Source organism: Schistocerca gregaria, chromosome 10, assembly GCF_023897955.1.
Source record: "Schistocerca gregaria isolate iqSchGreg1 chromosome 10, iqSchGreg1.2, whole genome shotgun sequence".
In the NCBI taxonomy this organism is placed as follows: domain Eukaryota; kingdom Metazoa; phylum Arthropoda; class Insecta; order Orthoptera; family Acrididae; genus Schistocerca; species Schistocerca gregaria.
The window spans coordinates 168,293,065-168,314,847 of record NC_064929.1 but is presented as its reverse complement, the minus strand read 5'-3'; the positions used below and the strand labels follow the sequence as shown (position 1 = coordinate 168,314,847).

Genomic DNA, 21,783 nt, shown 5'->3' with positions numbered 1-21,783 from the left:
TTCAGGAAAATCTGTAATATGTGAACGCTAGAGATACTTTCACATCATCTCATTTAATTCCCTCTCTCTCTCTCGCTCTGTCTCTCTGTCCATATATTCCTACCAGTTTCCTCTGCCCATCACATCCCCCTCCTTTCGCTGTGCATATACTACTACTCCCTATCTCTGCTCAGCCGTGCCCACTTGCTCATACATCCCCTGGAAAGCATTCTGATACTACCGACACAACACGCTATTCATGCAATGCAGCTTGGATGGCAGGTATTTCCAAACCTTTTGACCATCACCCTACCCTTTTGAGAGCTATGTGGTAGGTACCCACAGTATTCCTTTCGAAACAATAAGTACTATACGTGGAACAAACAGACTTAAAGACATACATCAATTTTTATATTAGAGTACATAGTGTCTGTATAGAAATTTCAACAATAGTTTCGTTGTTTACTAAGGACATCTGCAGCCAACGTGATCTGTTTGCCTGCATCGCTTGCTAATTGACATAAACCAACAGAAAGAAGAAAAGAACTAGAAAGAGAGAGAGAGAGAGAGAGAGGCAAAATTTGCACAGCTTTTAAAAGTGCTTGTGTAGATAAGTGTGAAAACTATTTATTAAAAGTCACTTTTCTAATTACTCATCTTTACAAGAGATGGGTATCGCTGAAGATCTGGAAAGACATCCTGTTCTCAGGTTCTCGACTGTTAAACATACTACATTATTTGGCTGTCAAAATCTGTGTATGTCTGTAGTCGATATCTTTGGATGTGTAGTTAGCTGATAAATCAGGTGGGCATGCGACAAATTTCAATGGAAGCATACCCCGAATGAATACTAGACTAAGGTACTCGATTCTGTTTCGCATTTGTGGTCGGCTCAGATCTTCGCGCTAGTCGGGACTGGTTTGAGGACGCTGTGTGTGCTGAGTTCATATTACGTTCCGTGCTGCAACCTACAAAACTTATGGTGAGATCGTAGTTTTGCTAGCTTAGCTTGGCATAATATTTTGTTTGCAATGATTTTAGTGTCGTCGATGTATCTTCTGTTGTATCCAGACTTAATATTCGTTGTTGAAAGAGAGAAATCTTACTCCACTTTCACGGAACAATATCGGCATTTCAATGGTCCATCTGTAAGATTAATGTAGAGCACACACTTTTCATATTAGCCAGAGTAGCCTATTGTACAATTTATGAAATTTCATTTTGTTCTTTTTCTTACATTCGATGGAACTGTACTCCGCGTGGTTCATCATAGGAGAAGAGTTACCTTGTTGTAGCCATTCTTTACAGATGAATCGATAATAAAGTACTTTTGATTTATTCACATCCCCTGGTTTTCAGAAAACCCACTCGAGTTGTAAGCTGTATTCATGCTCTTTTATATTTTATGTGAGATAGTATTTGATCTGTGATCAAGTCATCTTGAATTCTTTGTATGTATATTACAGCCAGTAAGGTAAGTGAGTTTTTGCGAGACCTGAAATTTTCGTGATGTTCCATGCAATGTTCAAAGTGGCATATATTTCATGTATCGCGATTTTGACTCCCTTCCACAATGAAGGCGTTTATGGAATCTGAATTTCTCGGACAAACCGATGTGAGATAACGTTAATGGTTGTTCTTTGGCCAAAATCTTGTAACAAAGGGGAATATTTTCAGCGCATTTTACTGTAGTTACACATTTCATGTAATCAGTTTAAGTTCTAAACAGAAGTAGGATTTCGAAGCTAAAAGTGAAGTAGAGTGACAGAGTCACTAAGAAAGTATTTCTAAGAGCTGGAGAGGATAGAAATCTAGTGCACATTATGAGAATGAGAAGTAAACTTCTTGGCTGGGGCCCGCATCTCGTGGTCGTGCGGTAACGCTCTCGCTTCCCACGCCCGGTTCCTGGGTTCGATTCCCGGCGGGGTCAGGGATTTTCTCTGCCTTGTGATGGCTGGGTGTTGTGTGATGTCCTTAGTTTAGTTAGATTTAAGTATTTCTAAGTTCTAGGGGACTAATGACCATAGATGTTAAGTTCCATAGTGCTCAGAGCCATTTGAACCATCTTGGCTGGGCTGTAACTTACACGTTGCAAAGAAATATCTTGAAACGAGGAGTAATCGAAGGAAAGACTGCTAGCAAGAGAGGGAAAGAACACAAAGGAGAGTACCTGGGACGCTGGACGGCAAGAAAAACGGAGGAAATTAGCATCACATTAAGGAATGGGCACTGGACATTAAAGTGGAGAGAGCCAGTCAGCCGATCCTCTCATAAACCAGATCTGCCAAAGTTCTAGAAGACTTCAGAACAATACTTATCCTTATTCTTTCACAAATGGTTAGTCACATCGAAATGCTTGTCTTTCTTTTTAACTGTTTATTCAATATGCGCACTGGATGAGATGCTGTAACCCGCCAGTTTTGCATCTGGTGGCCAAAATTGGAACTAATTATTTTTCCATATTAAATCGGTTCTCCATTAACGCATTAGCGTATTTCCGAGCTCCGCTATCGTACCATAGTTACAGTCCACACTGGCATTCCCTGAGTAGCAGCAACGACCAAAACTGCTAAAATTGCAGGAGCGTTTTTCCACACACTTTCCTTTTTTCTTACTGTCCCTTTAATCTTTTTCATGTCTTTTCTCTCACGACTGTTTAATACAGTTCTTAGTGTCGAGTACAGTTACTTACCCGGCCTTTCTGACTGGTCTTTCGATGAGTGCTGAGATTCCGAAACTTGCGATATACGATAATTCTATGGGGCGTACTTTCACTGCAGTTGCATTTTGTTTCCGGCAACGCCATTCTGTCGATGTTTAGTGAGTTCTAGGACAAAAGTAGGTAATACCTTAAAACAACGAAAGACGGTGGAACCGAGTAGTAGAAAAAGATTTGCCTACTCCGCTCAGAAATGGAATGGTTTGTATCGTGTATATGTGGCGAGTGAAATTTGCAATGCAGATGTGATCTCGTACAAAAGATATTATGGACATTTCATATATTGACCTTAAATTTGTAAAAGTTTTTAAATTTTTAAATCTTCAAATTTTCTAATAAACAAATTTTTATGTCTGTGCTGGACTATTGATGATAATCGATTTGAGAAAAATGATATGGAATTCATAATCGATACCACGAAATTTACAAAGATATAGCATAACACATTCTGCCTAGTTTTGGGTCACATACGTTAACAGGCTTAGGCCTATGTACTGTGGGGCGAAATGGCCATTCCTCCATTCTTACTTCTAGAAGACCGTTGGATGACTGACGGAAATCGTAAATCTTTTCCAACGATGCCAACATCACACCATTTAAAGGTGAGGAATTACAGAGCGTGCGAATGTAGGATAAGACGAGAGTCAGGTACAAACTTGTTCGTGTTCTCTGATCAGGCTGTAACCTGTTAAAAATTCGATGGCAAGGCCTGCAATAATGTGGAGCTAATGGATAAGAAATAAAGAAAAAAGAGGGAAGTTTTCTTTTATTGCACGAGCAATATGAGTTTTCTTCTGTAATGTCGATCTATGAATTTATGTAAGAGTCGTGCTGTTCGGAAATTGCTAGCGTACTGTAGGCGAATTCCGAGAGACCGTCATCATTGCAAAGTTATGTACAATTATTCCATAGCAGTCTCGAAAATTACTTCCAGCCTTCTGGAGAGATGGCCGCTCCAGAGCAGCCGACCAAGTGCGCGCAATATTCCGCCGACAGCGACTCGACAAGACGGCCACTAGTCCCTCGACTTCTCGAGTACCTCCTCACTTCCCTCCCTCCTTTCCCGCCTCTCATTCTGACGAAAACTGTAAAGAACAAAGTTAATAAAGGGAGAAAGAGAGTCGGGCCCGTTGCGTCATCCGCTCGCCAAGTTTCTCATATCGCCCGGGCGCGCAAGTTTTTATACGGGCCAAGTTGGCAGCAGTGGCCCGCGCGGCCGCCGCCAGCCGCTCCGGGGATTCCCCGACTTGCGGAACTGCTATAGTGGTAAAACAGAGCGGCTCGGAGAGGAAAGTAAGGAAAAAAAATTCTTTTTCGGAAAAGGTGAAGGAAGAATCATGGAAGGCGGGCGATTGCCGGAGGAAAATGTGTTTTAAGCTCACGCCGTTCGTCCGGCGAGATAAGTTTTTGATTGTTCGCGCAGGGCTGGTATCAGGATGATACTGAACCTGTCGTTTCTCTCCCTCCCTCCCTCCCACCCTCCCTCCCTCTCCCCCTCCCTCCCTCTCCTCCGTTTTCATTTCATCCAGGGCCGCACCTTTCACTGGAGAACGGAATCAGTCGAAATGATTGACGATCTGAGTACGTAGTAGAAACTTCAGAAGGGAGTTTCATAACGGTTACCAGTACTGCGTCCTTGACGACCGTCGGAACTTTCACATCGATTTCCTTCAAGACTACTATTGCTTCATGAGGCAATCCAACCATTTGAGACAAAGCACAGAAGCAACAAGGTTTCCTGAAGCTAATCAGACACCATCGCGATGCTCATTTCTACCACTAACACATTAAATCAGCTGGTGCAAAACATCATTTTGCATAACAGACTAGCCAAGACCTTATGGAGACGGCAAGTATTAGAGACAGCAAACAGGAAGCCATACCATAGTGTACACATCCTGAAGACTTCAAGAAAAGATGGAATTGTTATTCACATTGAGAGCACATCTAACAAATGGTGTACATCCCCATGTATGCACCATAAGCAACTAAATCATGTGGAGAACGGCTCACGGTTCAGGGCTATTGTTTTTACCACCACCCTAGTTAATTAATGGAGGGTGCGAGAGAATGTTTCCAGTTTTATTGCTACAATCCTTGCATACTCGGAAGAAGTATTATTTTTCTTAACTCATCTTGTATAGCATTCTTTCGATATTTATTATGTCTATCTTCCTCTTTTTTGTAATTTTTTATAACGATAAGAGAAACTAAGCAACAATTTGGAAAGGGAATTAAAGTTTTCAGAGAATACGTAAAAACTTCGAAGTTTGTCATAACTTTATGATTTTGGTATGGAAGGTCAGTTGAAAAAAGTAGATACTGTCTTGGGGAGGAACGGTACTGGGGGATTAATATTGCCAACTTACTAGTGGTGACAGCACACGGTGTCCGTGTTGTGTCTATCAACTGCTGCTATCTGTTGTAGGAATATGGCACACAAAAGTAATAAGGGTTCGTCTAAGCACTACTTTACAGAGTTGTTTATGTTCACATGTGGTACGTGCGTATTTGTAGCTAATAAGCCGGATTGGATACAAAAATCCAGTCAGTAAGAGAGGAATAACATTTAAAATATATATATTAAACTTTTACTTTATAAGTAACATAAACAAGTTGTGCCAGAAAGTAACAAACTGAACATGGAGTGTAATAAATTAGTCCAAAACATCCAGAATCAAATAAGACTTTGCCACTACTTCAGACTTCAAAATCTGTAGTTCGTTTTCAAAATTAGATTTTTGATGAAAGAACGTGAGCGTTTTTCAGGCGGAAGCATGCTGCGGTTTATCTTTAATCACAGCTTCAAACTCTTTTTTTGATTCAGCTCAACCTAACTCTCAAGGTTTTTTCATCAACAAGTCCGTTTCTGTAATTACTTTTAATCTGCAACATCAAAAAGGAGAAAGTTTTACAGCTGTAAATAGTAAAAAATCGGATTGCTTGTTGAAAAGACAAAAGTATTTTTCTTTTGTTCCCATAAAAAAAAAAGTTTTCTTTTTGAAAGCATCTTCTGTTGAACCACCGCTAGTCTTGCGCTTGGAAGTTTTTTCCGTGATTGCATCATCGTCTTCTTTTCCCGAAAATGAATTTATTTATCTATTCTGAAATTCTTCTTTAAATGAGTTTCGTACCAAGTCGTGCTTTGAGTAATCTCCAAGAAACTTTTCTTCGAAACGTTTTTGAAGGATCTGTATATGTGTAATAATGTATCTAAATAAATCTTTCTAAGAAGATAGTTTTTTGTCTTCCAAAAGTGATATAAGGGTAGGAAATGCGAAAAAGTTATATTTCAATGCTTGTGAACTAAAAACAGTGAACTTTCTTTCGAAGGTGGTTGTTTCTCGTCCTTCTACGCCCATATTTAAAACGTGAAGACTGTCAAAGATATCAGCTAAATATGCTAGTCTCGAAAATCGGTGAAAATCAGAGAAAAAAATCTTCATGCCATTCCTTTTGTCGCGGAGGAACAAAAAAATCTCCGGCCTTAATAGAAATATTCGGTTTAAAATCTTACCGCGACAAAACCATCTTAATTCAGTATGAAAAGCAAACTTTTAAATTTACCTCCCGTATCTTCACAAAAATCTGAGAAGTTGCAATCAATTGATGTAAATCACAATATAAAAATATTTTATTCACATAAGAGCTTTGATGCAATTTACAGCTCTTCAAAATTTTATTTTTGTGGTGGTCCACAGCTAGAAGAGATTTAAAATATGGTCCAGGTAGGCTGTGTTCTTATTTTAATTTCTCTTTTTTTTTTTGGATGCGCAGCCTCAACGTTTTCTGAGAATGAAAAAATGCTTCACATATGCTGTATTTTTCCTGGACTATCTTTTCATTCTCAAAAGAAGTTACAGCGTCTATATTATCAGTATGAAGAGTTTCGGGCAGAGGCACTGGCCTTAGAAGCCAGTGCTTCACTGCAATTCGGTTTTCACACTATCATTTCACTTTAAAAATAAACTAATGTAAGAGAATAGTCTTACTCATACCAACTGAAATGTCCTTTCGTACCACCAGTGGAAAGCGCATCACCGTCAGGAAACCCCAGTCACATGGTGTACTCATCCAGTATTTGAGAATGAGATGATAGCTAAATCAAAAAACTTTCTACATAATTTCAAACTTTTTACATAATTTCAAACTTTTTACATAATTTCTAACTTTTCCGAAACTTTTATTCATTGACTCCTTGCACAATGCAATGAAAGGATTAAACTTTATCGCTTACTAAATTTCCGCAGCTTATGCAGTTAAACTACTGTACCACGCACGATTTTTTAATTTACTACCTCTTTACAAGCAACTCTGTTAATAACACATGTAACAGATCGTATCTACAAAACCAAATTAATGTGCTTGCAAAATTACATCATTTTTACGTCACACTGTTCGCAAGATACGACGGGAAGAAGGTTTTACTGGTGAGACAGTAAAAGTACTGACGATGTTCGAAGTCGATAAGATCAAAATTGGTGACTGAAAAGAGCAAGGGAAGCCTCGTGTATGAGAGAAGTGGGGCTGGAATCCCCACGTGGATATTCATATTCAGATTTTCTTGGCTCCCCGTAACACCTTAAAACGAACGTCAGGCTGGTTCCTTAGAGTTGAACACAGCCAGATACATTTCCATTCTTGATCAATTCGAGCTCGTCTGACCTCAGCAGTCAACAGGTCGTGAAGCTGTGGTGCATCGACAGAAATAAATAACTGAAAGTTAAATACTGTGCGAAGAAAACACTGTATTGCTACTTCTTATGGACAGTTCGAAATCACGGAAATAAATAACTGAAAGTGAAATACTATGCGAAGAAAATACCGTATCGCCATTTCTTACGGACAGTTCGAAATCATGTTGAAAATAAACTTCATGCTGCGTAGTCTCGTTCTGGGATAGTTTACAATGAATGTGTCACCCTGCTGTTAAGTATTGTCTGAAACATAAAAAAAAACTTCTAAGACAAAAGAAAAGAACGACGCACCAAGACAGAATTATTCGAATGGGTCGGAAATCGGTAGACCTCATGTATATGTACAGAGAAACGAACGATTCCGATTTCAGAGAAATTGGATGGTTTATTCTAGGGAAAGAGCTTCACAAATTGAGCAACTTAATAACCTGTTGGGCCATCTCTGGCCCTCATGCAATCAAGCTCGACTTTGGTTGATAGAGTTGTTAGGTGTGCTTCTGAGGGATATTTTACCACATTCTATCCAATTGGTGCATTAGATCTTCAAAATCTCGAGATGGTTGGACGGCCTTGCCCATAATGGTCCAATCGTTCTCAATTGTTGAGAGATTCAATGACATTGCTGGCCAGAGCAGGAAGAAAAACAGCATAAATTCTCGCCATGTGCAGAAGGGCGTTATCTTGCTGAAATGTAAAACCGTGTTGCCTTACCATGAAGGGCAACAAAATGGGGCATAGAATGTCATCGACGTACGGCTGTACTATAAGTGTACCGTAGATGACAACCAAAGGGAACTGCTAGGAAACAAAATGGCACTCCACACTCTTGGTTGTCGGGCTGTATTGCGGGTTGCAGTCGGGTTGGTATTCCACCACTGTCCGGGACGTCTCCAGATAGGTCTGCGATTGTCGTCGGGGTTCAGTTCGAAGCGGAACTCTTCGCTGAAGTTAAACTGGATCCCAGTCGGTGAGATTCCCAGCTGGAGACGTCCTGCCTGGGCTTATATTTACGCAGGATAATGGCCGCTCACACGTCGCGAGAATTTCTACTGCTTGGCTTCGTCTTTGCCAAATACCGCTTTGGCTAACAGGGTGTCACCAGCTGAGAACGTTTGGAGCGTTAAGGGTAGGGCCCTCCCATTATCTCGAGTTTTGACGATTAACGTGCAAATGAGACAAAATTTGGCACGATATGCCTCAGGAGGACTTCTAACAACTGTGCCAACCAATCCCATGCCGAATAACTGCTTGCATAAGGACCGAAGGTGGACCGAAGCGTTCTTGGCTAGATCAGTTGGTGAAACTTTCTCTTCAATGACCAATTCAGTTTCATCTGAAATTCAACAATATTGGAATTGTGAGTCTGCCTTGATGCAAGACACCTTGTTATTTGTTTACTTACTTATTTCCCAAACTAGTTTGGGCGACAAATATGACCATCGTCAGTGGGTTCTTTAAATGTAAAACACGTAGAATCTAGCATAGTTATACAAATACAGTAATACGTTCTTACATTTTCACTGTTGGTTTTTTGAAATATAATTTTCTATAGATACTTTCATACTGCCTTATTTATTGTATGTTATGGCATGTTTTTAAGTATTAATGTCAATGATTGCGGCTCATTTTCTGTGCTTTCTTTGGTTGCCGTTTATTCTCAGAGTACATCATCTCATGTGCAACTGTGTGAGCGGTGTTACTAACAAACACTAAAAGGTGAACTCACTATGTCAGCGTTGTACACTTGGGGTTGTAGTAGCGTGGAGGAATACAATTTTGGTGTGTACTAGAATGTCACTTAGTTATTCGTGTACACACATTCGTTGGGCGGCATATAGCTGCTTCTATACACAGAAAAACAAAACTTTCGCATTTTGTTTATTATCAAGAACAATACGCCATAAACACGACGACGGCTGTCTTACGGCACTCTGAAGGGGTTATTCTGTTTGATGTCCTCCCTCATGGTGACACCACCAACTCGGAAGTCTATTGTTCTACAATCAGGAAAGTGAATAAATGACCTCAGCCTTTTCGTCGCTACAGAAATGCAAGCAGACTTCTTCACCACAACATAGGGCCTCACACAAGTCTGTGAACCCGAGAGGAGCTCAGAATACGTCATGGGACTGTCCTTCCTCATCCAACCTACGTGCTAAGGACAGCCTTAATGTGGAATAACAACTGTCATTTTTCCTTCTCGTATTGTAATTACGTACGTCATTGTACCTTTTGAACTGCAGAAAACTCCATGAAAGAATGAATGCAATGTGAATCAGTATTCACAGTGCTCAAATTCTGAAATATATGTCTACAAGATGATTGCGGGTGGGTACGACGCATTTTCTTACACTACGTTATTGAGCAACGAAGACTTTCTTCCTTAAAGATGGGTTACCCCAGAACATTATACCAAATGATATTGCAGAATGCACACGTACAAAATATGTCAGATTATTGATATGTCTCTCTCCAAGATATGCAACGGTTATCAACGCAAATGTGACTGAACTAAGTTGTTTCATAAATTATAAAACGTGCTTTCCTCCAGTTTAAATGCTCATTAGTATTAGTAGAATTTCGACATTTCCACCTTCTTATTTCCTCATTGTGTGCTACACTTCTGATGTGAAGAATTGAATATGAACTGCCCTTTTACTACTGAGTGTGATACCATTCCCATAAAATCAGTCAATGATAGTATTAAGAACATTGTTTATCATGTCTCCCGTTGTTAGAAGTAAGCTTGTGTTGATTACCGTACAATATGCAGGGTGGTCCATGGATAGTGACGGGGCCAAATATCTCACGGAATAAGCATCAAAAGAAAAAACTACAAAGAACGAAACTCGTCTGGCTTGAGGGGGGAAACCATATGGCGCTATGGTTGGCCCGCTAGATGGCGCTGCCATAGGTCAAACGGATATCAACTGTTTTTTTTAATAGGAACCCGCATTTTTATTACATATTCCTGTAGTACGTAAAGAAATATGAATGTTTTAATTGGGCCACTTTTTTCGGGAATATCGAAAACGTCGGTGTTGAGAGTGCTACATCAACATCGATTGCACCCTTACCATATTTCTACGCACCAGGAATTGCATGGCGCCGACTTTGAACGTCGTGTACAGTTCTGCCGCTGGGCAGAAGAGAAACTACAGGACGAGGACAGATTTTTTGCACTCGTTCGAATTTAGCGACAAAGCGTCATTCACCCACAGCGGTAACGTAAACCGGCATAATATGCACTGCTGGGCAACGGAAAATCCACTATGGCTGCGATTATGGGAGGGAGGAAAATTGACCCCCATTTTGTGGATGGCAATCTAAATGGTGCACTGTACGCTGATCTCCCACGTAATGTTCTACCGATGTTACTACAATAATTTTTCTCTGAATGACAGAATGGCGATGTACTTCCAACATGATGGATGTCCGGCACATAGCTCGTGTGCGGTTAAAGCGGTATTGAATAGCGTATTTCATGAGAGATGGATTGGTCGTCGAAGCACCATACTATGGCCCGCACGTTCAGCGGATCTGACGTCCCCGGATTTCTTTCTGTTAGGGAAGTTGAAGGATATTTGTTATCGTAATCGACCGACAACGCCTGACAACATGCGTCAACGCATTGTCAATGCATGTGCGAACATTACGGAAGGCGAACTACTTCCTGTTGAGAGGAATGTCGCTACACGTATTGAAAAATGCATGGAGGTTGACGGACATCATTTTGAGCATTTATTGCATTAATGTGGTATTTGCAGGTAATCACGCTGTAACAGCATGCGTTCTCAGAAATGATAAGTTCATAAACGTACATGTATCACATTGGAACAACCGAAATAAAGTGTTCAAACGTACCTACGTTCTGTATTTTAAAACCTACCTGTTACCAACTGTTCGTCTAAAATTGTGAGCCATATGTCTGTGACCATTACAGCGCCATCTGCCACAAAGCGATAATAGTGCTCCAACTGAAACATTCGTATTTCTTTACGTACTACACGAATGTGTTATAAAAATAGGGTTCCTATTTTAAAAAACGCAGTTGATATCCTTTTGACCGATGGCAGCGCCATCTAGCGTCCCAACCATAGCGCCATCTGGTTTCCCCCTTCAAGCTGGACAAGTTTCGTTCTTTGTAGTTTTTTCGTTTGACGCTTATTTTGTGAGATATTTGGCCCGGTCATGATCAATGGACCATCCTGTATATTAAGAACAATGGCCACCTAAGATTGAACCTTTAGGAAATCCGTATGTTATTACGTATGGGCCTTCACTGCCAAGAGTGTAACGGCGAAGGGCTTTACCGAACTGACTGGCGTGTCATTTTAGTATCAATTTCAGGAGAGCTACAAGATATAATGGATAGTGATTGGTAGCAGTTGTACCACACTGTGGGGAAATTTAGAAACTGTTTCGTCTTTTACGCAAAGTTTACAGGAGTGCTACACTTCACCTCCCATCTCTGGCTCAAATATCCCAAGTACGCACTTCCTTGCAAAGCAGCAAAACGCGTGAATACTTGCGAGCGTACATCTACATTTGCATCTACGTGATTACTCTGCTATTCACAATGAAGTGCTTGGCAGAGGGTTCAATGAACCACCTTCAAGCTGTCTCTCTACCGTTCCACTCTCGAACGGCACGCGGGAAAAACGAGCACTTAAATTTTTCTGTGCGAGCCCTGATTTCTCTTATTTTATCGTGATTATCATTTCTCCCTATGTAGGTGGGTGCCAAAAGAATGTCTTCACAATCGGAGAAGAAAACTGGTGATTGAAATTTCATGGGAAGATCCCGTCGCAACGAAAAAAGCCTTTGTTTTAATTATTGGCAATCCAATTCACGTGTCATGTCTGTGACACTATCTCCCCTATTTCGCGTTAATACAAAACGAGCTCCCCTTCTTTGTACTGTTTCAATGTCATCCGTCAGCCCCGCCTGATAAGGATCCCACATCGCATAGCAATACTCCAGAATAGGGCTGACAAGCGTGGTGTAAGCAGTCTCTTTGGTAGACCCTTTTGTACGTTTTAAGTGTTCTGCATATGAATCGCTGTCTATGGTTTGCTCTACCCACAACATTATCTATATGTACGTTCCAGTTTAGGTTATTTGTAATTGTAATCCCTAAGTGTTTAGTTGAATTTACAGCCTTCAGATATGTGACTCATCGCTTAATCGAAATTTAGCTGATTTCTATTAGTGCTCATATGAATAACTTCACACTTTTCCTCAATCAGGGTCAACTGCCACTTTTCTCACCAACCAGAATAACTTACGTAAATCATTTTGCAAGTTGTTTTGATCACCTGATGACTTTACAAGACGGTAAACGACAGCATCATCTGCAAACAATCTGAGACGGACAGATACAATAGAGCGCCTGTAACACTTCCTTGGGGAGCTCCGGATATGACTTTCCGTGTATTACTACGAACTCTGACCTTTCTGACCGGAAATCACGAATCCAGTCGCACAACTGAGGCGATACTGCATAGTCACGCCGTTTGGTTAGAAAACGCTTGTGAGAAAAAGTGTTGAAAGCATTCTGGAAATCTAAAAATAAGGAATCAATTTGACGTCCCATGTCGATAGCACTTATTACTTCATGAGTGTGAAGAGCTAGTGTCTGGAAATCCATACCGAAGACCAGCCCCCATACTGGAACCTTTTGTCCCGGGACGGATCTTTGGTCGGTGTGGGTGGGCCAGCAGTTGAGGGTACCGGTTCCGTGAATCGGTTGACGACGTCTGCCGACGGCGGCACGTGAAGGAGCCTGTGGGAGCTCGGTGGCGGTGCCGGGTGACGCTTGAGCACACAAGTCAGGATCGCGCCTGAGGTAAGCGCCGTATAACTAAAGGGCTCGGGGGCGCCCTTCTGGACGGCGACAGCAGCCGCAGCGCCCTGCGCCTTCCGATCCCCGCATTTACAGCGTCAGACCCTGCTCTCTGCCGGGCTGCCTTCATTCCGTATTCCAGAGGCGCGATGGCCCCGTCTCGGAATGTGTACGTACGGACGTGTATCTACAATGTTGCGCCTGCGTCTGGCTCTGAGCTGTGTATAAAACGAAGCTGACGTCATCCCACTGCGACTACCTCGGGTAGTTATGTACTTTGTTGTATGCAGCTCTTAAATAGGGTGATTCAGATTCCCCTACCGATGTCGTTTTATGCAACCCGCAATCCTTCAAATACCGCGCGCGAGCTTCGCATACACTATCACATGCTATGCGCAAGTTGTGTATCGAGAGAAAAAGCGAGTCGGACCATTCTCTAAGCAATTTAATGTAATTAAATTTTCTACTGGCACATGGTTTTCCAGTTATTCAAGATGACCTTAAAACATACACTATGTGATCGAACGTGTCAGAACACCTGAATGAAAATGACTTACAAGTTCGTGGCGCCCTCCATCGGTAATGCTGGAATTCAGTATGGTGTTGGCCCACCCTTAGCCTGGATGACAGCTTCCACTCTCGCAGGCATACGTTCCGTTAGGTGCTGGAAGGTTTCTTGGGGAATGGCAGTCCATTCTTCACGGACACCTGGACTGAGGAGAGGTATCGATGTCGGTCGTGAAGCCTGGCACGAAGTCAGCATTCCGAAACATCCCAAAGGTGTGTTATAGGATTGAGATCAGGACGACATGCAGGACAGTCCATTACAGGGATATTAGTGTCGTATAACCACTCCACCACAGGCTCGACTAAGCCAGTCGCGCTATGATGCCAGTGAATGAAGGCCAAAAAACCTGCAGTGTGGGAAATAATTCGGGCAGTCACAGATATTTGCACAGTGGTAGGGGTAAGTTGGGTCACGTGGCTCTGAGCACTATGGAACTTAACTTCTGAGGTCATCAGTCCCCTAGAACTTAGAACTACTTAAACGTAACTAACCTAAGGGCATCACACACATCCATGCTCGAGGCAGGATTCGAACATGCGACCGTAGCGGTCGCGCGGTTCCAGACTGTAGCGCCTAGAACCGTTCGGCCAACCCGGCCTGCTAGGGGTAAGTGTCGGGAACGAAACACTTGAGATCCTGACCGGTGGTGGCTGAGTGCAGGAGTACGGATACGTTTGAAAGTCACTTTTGTTCGTTTTTCTTGAATAACCGTGACCTTCAGCTAAAACGTATCCCGTTGTACGATTTAACAACATTAAATTTCCTACAAAAAGGTTCTGTCCGTTTTTTTTCTGTTGGACTAGTAGTTTGCGCTTAGCGAGCGAAAGATTGCGAAAATTTCGAGTGTAGGTTTTGAATGCCGGATATAACATTGCTAATTGCCTAAAACGACATCGACAGAGGCAGCTGAATCACCCTATGTATAATACCGATAACAAATGACGTAAATAATATTTCTGACCAATTTTACGTTACATAATTGTAGAGAGGTCTCGCAAGGTGATCTAAGGTGCCAAAAAATAAAATTTGTGTGTGTGTGTGTGGGGAGGGGGGGGGGGGGAAGGGGAAGAATGAGCACTTTTAATACAAACTTCTGTTTTAAAGACGATACAAGGAAAGAGAGTCCTGAATGGAGCACTCAGTGAACTACGCAAAGACACCTCCCCACATAAAACATGGCATTCAAACAGCTTCAAAAAAAAAAAGACCTTCTATACAGCTCTCTCCCAGCAACCACACCACATCATTTCTCACGAAAGATTCAAAATTAGCACCACAAAGATTCAAAATTAGCACCACAGCTAATACAACACCAACTACGAACAAGTGTTATACATAACATATCGCAATGAGAATGGAGTCAGAAGCCTCTGCTCATATGACGTTTCGCTACATTTTGTGTAAGTGCATGTGAAGTGAACTAGTGAGCATAAACTGTGTGAAAAACTGAGAGGAAACAGTACACTGAATAGCCATTGATCGAGACACCAACCTGACACGCAAAAGAACGAAAAAATATAAGTACAGAAACACACATAACATCTACCCGCGAAACAGTTCTCGATAAATATGCATCAGTTCTCTTCATGGCTAGTTTGCAGATGACATGCTGTATAAAAAAAGACGAAAAAGAGTGTAAAAAACCGGTGTATAATAATGCAGTTTATTTAGCAATGTAATTTTACGGTGAGCGTGTAAACAAAACAAAGCAAATTTTGCTAATTGTAATTCTTAGGCATATAACAGTTAAATTATTAGAAATTTCGTATTGTACTTTACAGAAATAAAACTCTACCCACAGAAGATGACACACAGGTGTCCAAACGTGTATGGGTAAATACAGAAATAAACAAATTTTGTTTATATGCGGCTGATTTTAGAAACAACCCAATTTTAAAGACAAAGACCTAGGCAAATGCAGATCATATATGCTACATAAGAAACTTCCTCAAAATGTATTAACTTTTTCTTTTTTTAAAAAAAACTAAGAGACCAATAGAAATGTTCTGAAACAGATGTAAGTCCTTGCTTACCATCATCATCAATAAGCGCCTAGTCCTAGACCGACAGAATTCTTGAGAAGTATTGGTTCGTTTCCTTACTCATAAACTCAATCGTCTTTCGTAAGTTTTCCTTTGTAACTGACTGAGAGGTATCTCGCTATTTCAGTCTCAGAGTTTTTCAATGATTTTGCGTGCTGGGTGCTTTCAACACGCGGGTTGTTCCCTCCCCTTCCTAATCGATTTTCTTGCCACACACAGACATAATACCATCAACATTATCGGCCATCTGGATGCCAAAGTTGACATGATTAATACTTGCAGCTGTGGGTAAAAGCTGGTAGAGAAATTACATCCCACAACTCTGTTGTTATACTACAGGGGTCACCGGCTGCCATACCGCCACTACTGGCGACATTTTTCTTGGCGGTGAACAGAAGTTCCACTTGGCGATGACGTAACTAAAGAGCACACTTTGCTGATCTTGACTTTTTGACTTTATATGCTGGGAATCACACGTTTTGCGTGCATCGACTCATGGTCTTTGGAAAGATAAGTGTTTAGAAAAGCCTTCAGAAACACAGATCGGTAAAATTTATATATGATTCTTTTCTTTAGACAGTTCCCATGTTTAGTACAGTGTTGTGTACATAGTTACGCGTAGTCATCGCGTACACAACTTTCCCACTAGAGCGCGCCCCGTTAAGCACAAATGCACAGGCGCAGCGCTCGTCCATCTCCTCACTACGAGATGGTGCTGCCATAGAGACGGACCAAATTCTGCTTCCGCCCATCCGTGTATTAATATGTAACGCAGCGAATGAGATTGCTGCTAACGTAGAACCTTTTCTCCTCGCAGATCACACTCGCCCAATGATACATGAACGTGCGAGGTATTATAATGAGTGTACAGATCTACCATTAGTCAGTCTGCATTTGTCTGTACTAGTCTGTACCAGTCTATAGTCAAGTTTCAGTCTGCACCTAGTGAGATTACCATATTCCTGTACATAGCCATGAAGATAAATGTGTAGACACTTTTGTGAAGTATCAGAGATATAGATGAGAATAAGATTAATGTACCAATACCAAAGTAACTTCAGATTGTCAATTGTAAATAGCATCCAGAACCAAGTTAGGTAATTTTTATGCTTGTTATTATTGTAATAAATGTGCGTAAAAATTAATCAGGTTCTGTTTAAAGTTGGTTACCGTCAATCTGCTACTCTAAGCGTGCAAGTGGCATTTCTATCGTCTGACCAAACGGCAGAAGATAAACACGCCACGATAACCCCACGAGACATATTGCTGACACTCGCCTACTTCGTAAGAGCGACAAGTCAAATAATCTAATGGTGTGTGTACAGAAGGTCTTACAGTACGCACACCACATACAGCCTGGGATATAGTAAATTTTCCGATAATGCTCTCAGCGTCGTGCGCCAACGGATAGCTTAGATATTTCTTTAGTGGCGTATTGCGGCGACGGTGGCTTCCCTCAAACAAAAGCTACTAATACGTTCTGGAACCAAGATACTATCACTGTAAGCGTATTTATATTTCCTCAGTCCTCTGCACTTAGCCTTGATAGCTGCGTTGCCGCGTGTTTGTACCACGATAAGGGTCGTAACCTTGTGAGGGCTGATGTCAGAAATTCACATGAATGTGTTTATACGCACCTTTTTCAAATTCCCTGTGCGTCTGCAACCGCGTAGGTAAAGGAGAATTGCCTGCAGCTGCCTGAAGTCTTGCAGTAGGTACCATGACGACATCTCTGTACTGACAAAATATGAATCAGCTCCATGAGGTAAGTTCCTAGTTCACTGTGTCCCAGTTTGGAAAAGTCTGAAATAACTTCAACTTCACGTGCGCCACATCTATACAGTAGGTTTTACGTTTCCACGCCACCTGAAACAAAAACGACATTTCATTAATTAGCAACCTCAAAACTTCCTGACAGATTGCAACTGTGTGCAGGACCGAGACTCGAACTCGGGACCTTTGCCTTTCGCGGAAAAGTGCTCTGCCACTTGGTAGAACACTTGCCGCGAAAGACAAAGGTCACGATTTCGAGTCTCGGTCCGGCACATAGTTTTAATCTGCCAGGAAGTTTCATATCAGCGCACACTGCGCTGCAGAGTGAAAATTTCATTCTAGCTTCAAATTAAGAGATAAACAAACAGAATACGATAAGTCTGAGTCATAAGTTACTTGAAATAAAAACTACATGAACAGACATGAAATGAAACAAAAATATTGTTTTTCAGTAGGAGATATTAACCTAATTTAATGACTGCATTTTAGTATGTTACCGTTGTCCTCCTGTATCTGTTACGCACGACTTTCCTTTCACATGGGCTTCGCTTTCTCTTGCTCTTTTACACACGTTCTTTGACATTTTAGTCACAGAGAAAGCTTGCTTATCCCATTTTTCACATATGAGCAAAAATTTACGTGTAGATAAAGGAAACGGACTAATTATACACAATGACACTTCAGCGCACCAAATGGAAGAAAATGTAAGCACCGAAAAAAAAGCATTGTCACCTAATCACAGACAGGTAGTAGGTGTTGGAACTTCAGGAAACACGATCTAGTAGTTATTCTTTCAGTTAGTAGTAGTCTACATTTGGAAACTGGAAATTTGTGATTAGTTCCTGTGGGACCAAACGGCTGAGGTCACCGGTCCCTAGGCTTACACACTACTTAAACGAACATACGCTAAGGACAAAACACACACAGACACAGACACACACACACACACACACACACACACACACACACACACACACACACACATGCTCGAGGGAGCACTCGAACCTCCGACTGGAGGAGCCTCGCGAATCGTGGCAAAGCGCCTGAGACCGCACGGCTATCCCGCGCTGCTTGAATTTGGAGTTACGTGAAATAGCAACGATTTTTCAATGGAACGCAGATCACTTTGAATGAAAAAAGTGAAGGTTGGCATTACTGCCCCGCAACCTTGCAACTGTATTCATTTAGACCAGAAGTATTCAACTATATTATACTTTGAACGGTTTCGTTGCAATAAGCCAACGTTGAATCACAACCTATCCGACCCACTGTATCAATATGTTGATCAGTAGCTTACCCGATTCACTGTGTCAGGTCATATCCACCATATCAGAAAATTCGTGTCGTCATAAGGATTTAGGAAACTATACTTCTTGTCAACACATAACAAAGAACCTGTGAATACAGTTATAAAATTTGTTCCTCTGAGCAGAGAGAAGCGTAAGCAAAGTCACTAGCGAGGGCGATTGATACAGTACCATAGCCTTGTCTATGTTGAATGGTAATCAAGAACGATTACCCAAGTCGCGATCGGTGTCTGCGCCTGGAAACTGACGACGCTGCACGGAACTGCGTGCCGCAGTACTGAAGTCTCCACCTGCTGCGAGTCAACGGCTGCCCGCTTTGTGGCGACAGGTGGAACAGGTGGTCCTGCAACAATAAATAGCCGTAAAAACTTCAGGGGCCTGCTCTGGGCCTACCGTACATTGTAACGAGCGGCAGATGGTTATCCCTTACGTTCTCTTCTAGACTGAACTTTCTGCCGTTTTTCCCTAATTAGATGTCCGATCTATTCAGAAACTTGTGCCAGTGTCAATTCTGTAATATATTTTTATTCCACTAAAAGAGATCGATTTCCCGAGGTGAATAGAATACGCTATAGCTGAAATATTCGTCGTGTAACAATTCAGCCACTATACTTTTATTTTTTTTAAAGTTGTCGTTTATTTTTCCGTCTTTTTCTTCTTCTTCTTCTTCTTCTTCTTCTTCTTCCTCTTCTTCTTCTTCTTCTTCCTCTTCTTCTTTATCGTCGCCTTGTCCCACGTCACGTAGGATCGGCGTTGCTATTCTGGACCCTTCTCCTCCATAGTACTCTATCCATTGCCTCTTCCTTGTTCCATGCTTTCTCTCTTAGCTCCCTGGATATCTTATCCTTCCATCTCATCTTCGATCTTCCTCACATTCTCGCTCCCTCAATCTTTATATCTTCAACTCTGTTTCCGGTATACTCTTCCCCTTTTTTCTGTAAGTGTCCGTACCACGTAAGTCTGCTCTCTTGTATCTTTTTCCCCATGGGTCCCACTTTCACAGCTCCTCTAACAAATTCATTTCTAATCCTGTCCTTCCTTGTTACCCCACACATCCACCTCAGCATCCTCATTTCCACCACTTTCATTTTCCTTTCCTGGGCTACTGTGATTAGCCATGTTTCTGCCCCGTATATCTTAGCAGGCCTTACCACCGACTTGTACACTTTCCCTTTCAACTCACCTTCTTGTCACACTCCACTCCACCCATTTTCCTCCAGTTGTTCCAACCGCAGTTTATTCGGTGTTGTATCTCGCTTTCCAGTCCTCCGTCCCTCTGTATGTACGACCCCAGGTATTTAAATTTGCAGACCGATTTCAGCTTATCATCCTTGATCTTGCAAGACCTCATCTGCACATCCATCAGTGCTAAATATTATGACTTCGTCCTGCTGATTTTCATCCCTCTTTCTTCTAGTGCCTTCCTCCAATTCTCCAGCCTTTCCTCAAGTCTGTCGATTCTCTGCTCACAAAGAACCACATCATCCGCAAACATCATATTCCACGGAGCTTCCTTCTTCACATTTTTCACCAGCAGATGTGAAGAAGGAAGCGCCGTGGAATATTTTTCCGTCTCAGGGGCACGTATTTTTACGGCATGACTACTTCCGATGATACTCCATAATTAAAAATTCTATACTGGAGGGAAAGAAAGTGCGTCTACAAACACGACGTCTGATCCCACCCGAAAACGTCATATGCTGCCTGGCATACCGTAATTTTTCTGATAATGGTTTCAACGTCGTCCGCCAACAGATAGCGTAGTGGTATAGCTACCATGGCACCATTTAAGTCTACCCTTCAAGAGGGAATGTGTGAATAAAGGAGGGAATCATACTACAGAGACGCACTTGAGCTTCCCGCAGCCACATGAGAGAAAGGGGTCATATTGTGGCCTGCTTTATCACCCTTTCGGAGAACTACCACGGAAGTTGGACGTGCTGTCTCAGTTGCGCAGCGATGTTGTATCAGTGGTCACGCGAACATTGTCGCACCTGTAGACGAGGTTCCGGACATCCACACAGCACAGATGCCTGCATTGGTAGTCGAACTGCAGCAGTGGAGGATCGTGCAACTACCGCAGCTCAGACGTGCCAACGCGAACTGTTGCGATCTGGTTATTAGCCATGAGACTACGGGCACGCACAGATCTAGCCCGCCTTCCAACCACGCCGCAGCATCGACGTGCACGGCTCGTCTGATGCTGTCAGAGGATCACTTGGGAGATTGAATGGTGCCCCATAGTCTTCAGTGATGAGAGCAGATCCTGCCTGCACGCAAGTGATGTCGCTTCGGCGTAGTCCCGGTGAGTGCTGTCTCTTAGAGCGCTTTCGTTTGAGACACACTGGCTCCATCCCAGGCCTTATGGTATTGAGTGAGATGAGCTACAACTCTCTTTCACCTTTGATATTTCTAGAGGGGACGCTAACCAGAGCTCAGTACGCACAGAATGTTGTTAGACCCTTTCATTTGCCACCCTTGCAAGAGGAAGGTATTGTGTTCTTCCAACAGGAAACCTCCCGTCAGAAACAAATTCTCAAGTTTCCAGAATGAGATTTTCACTCTGCAGCGGAGTGTGCGCTGATATCAAACTTCCTGGCAGATTAAAACTGTGTGCCGGACCGAGACTCGAACTCGGGACCTTTGCCTTTCGCGGGCAAGTGCTCTACCAAATGAGCTGCCGAAGCACGACTCACGCCCCGTCCTCACAGCTTTACTTCTGCCGGTACGTCGTCGCCTACCTTCCAAACTTTACAGAAGCTGTCCTGAACTCCTGAAAGAAAGGATATTGCGGAGACATGGCTTAGCTACAGCATGGGGGATATTTCCAGAATGAGATTTTCACTCTGTAGC

At 42.2% G+C, this 21,783-nt stretch overlaps 1 protein-coding gene and 1 long non-coding RNA gene across 2 annotated transcripts in view; one reads left to right on the top strand and one right to left on the bottom strand.

The window, feature by feature from the left end:
* The window catches only part of LOC126293363 (uncharacterized), a 1,719,051-nt gene that overhangs the window by 244,642 nt on the left and 1,452,626 nt on the right, over positions 1-21,783 (top strand). The window lies entirely within an intron of this gene.
* The window catches only part of LOC126293360 (uncharacterized), a 305,549-nt gene that overhangs the window by 124,378 nt on the left and 159,388 nt on the right, over positions 1-21,783 (bottom strand). The window contains exons 3-4 of the mRNA XM_049986566.1: positions 19,102-19,273; positions 17,488-17,716 (exon numbers count right to left, since the gene is read on the bottom strand). Of these exons, the coding sequence (XP_049842523.1) occupies positions 17,488-17,580 (93 nt within the window). The 5' untranslated portion in view covers positions 17,581-17,716; positions 19,102-19,273. The remainder of the gene's footprint in view (positions 1-17,487; positions 17,717-19,101; positions 19,274-21,783) is intronic.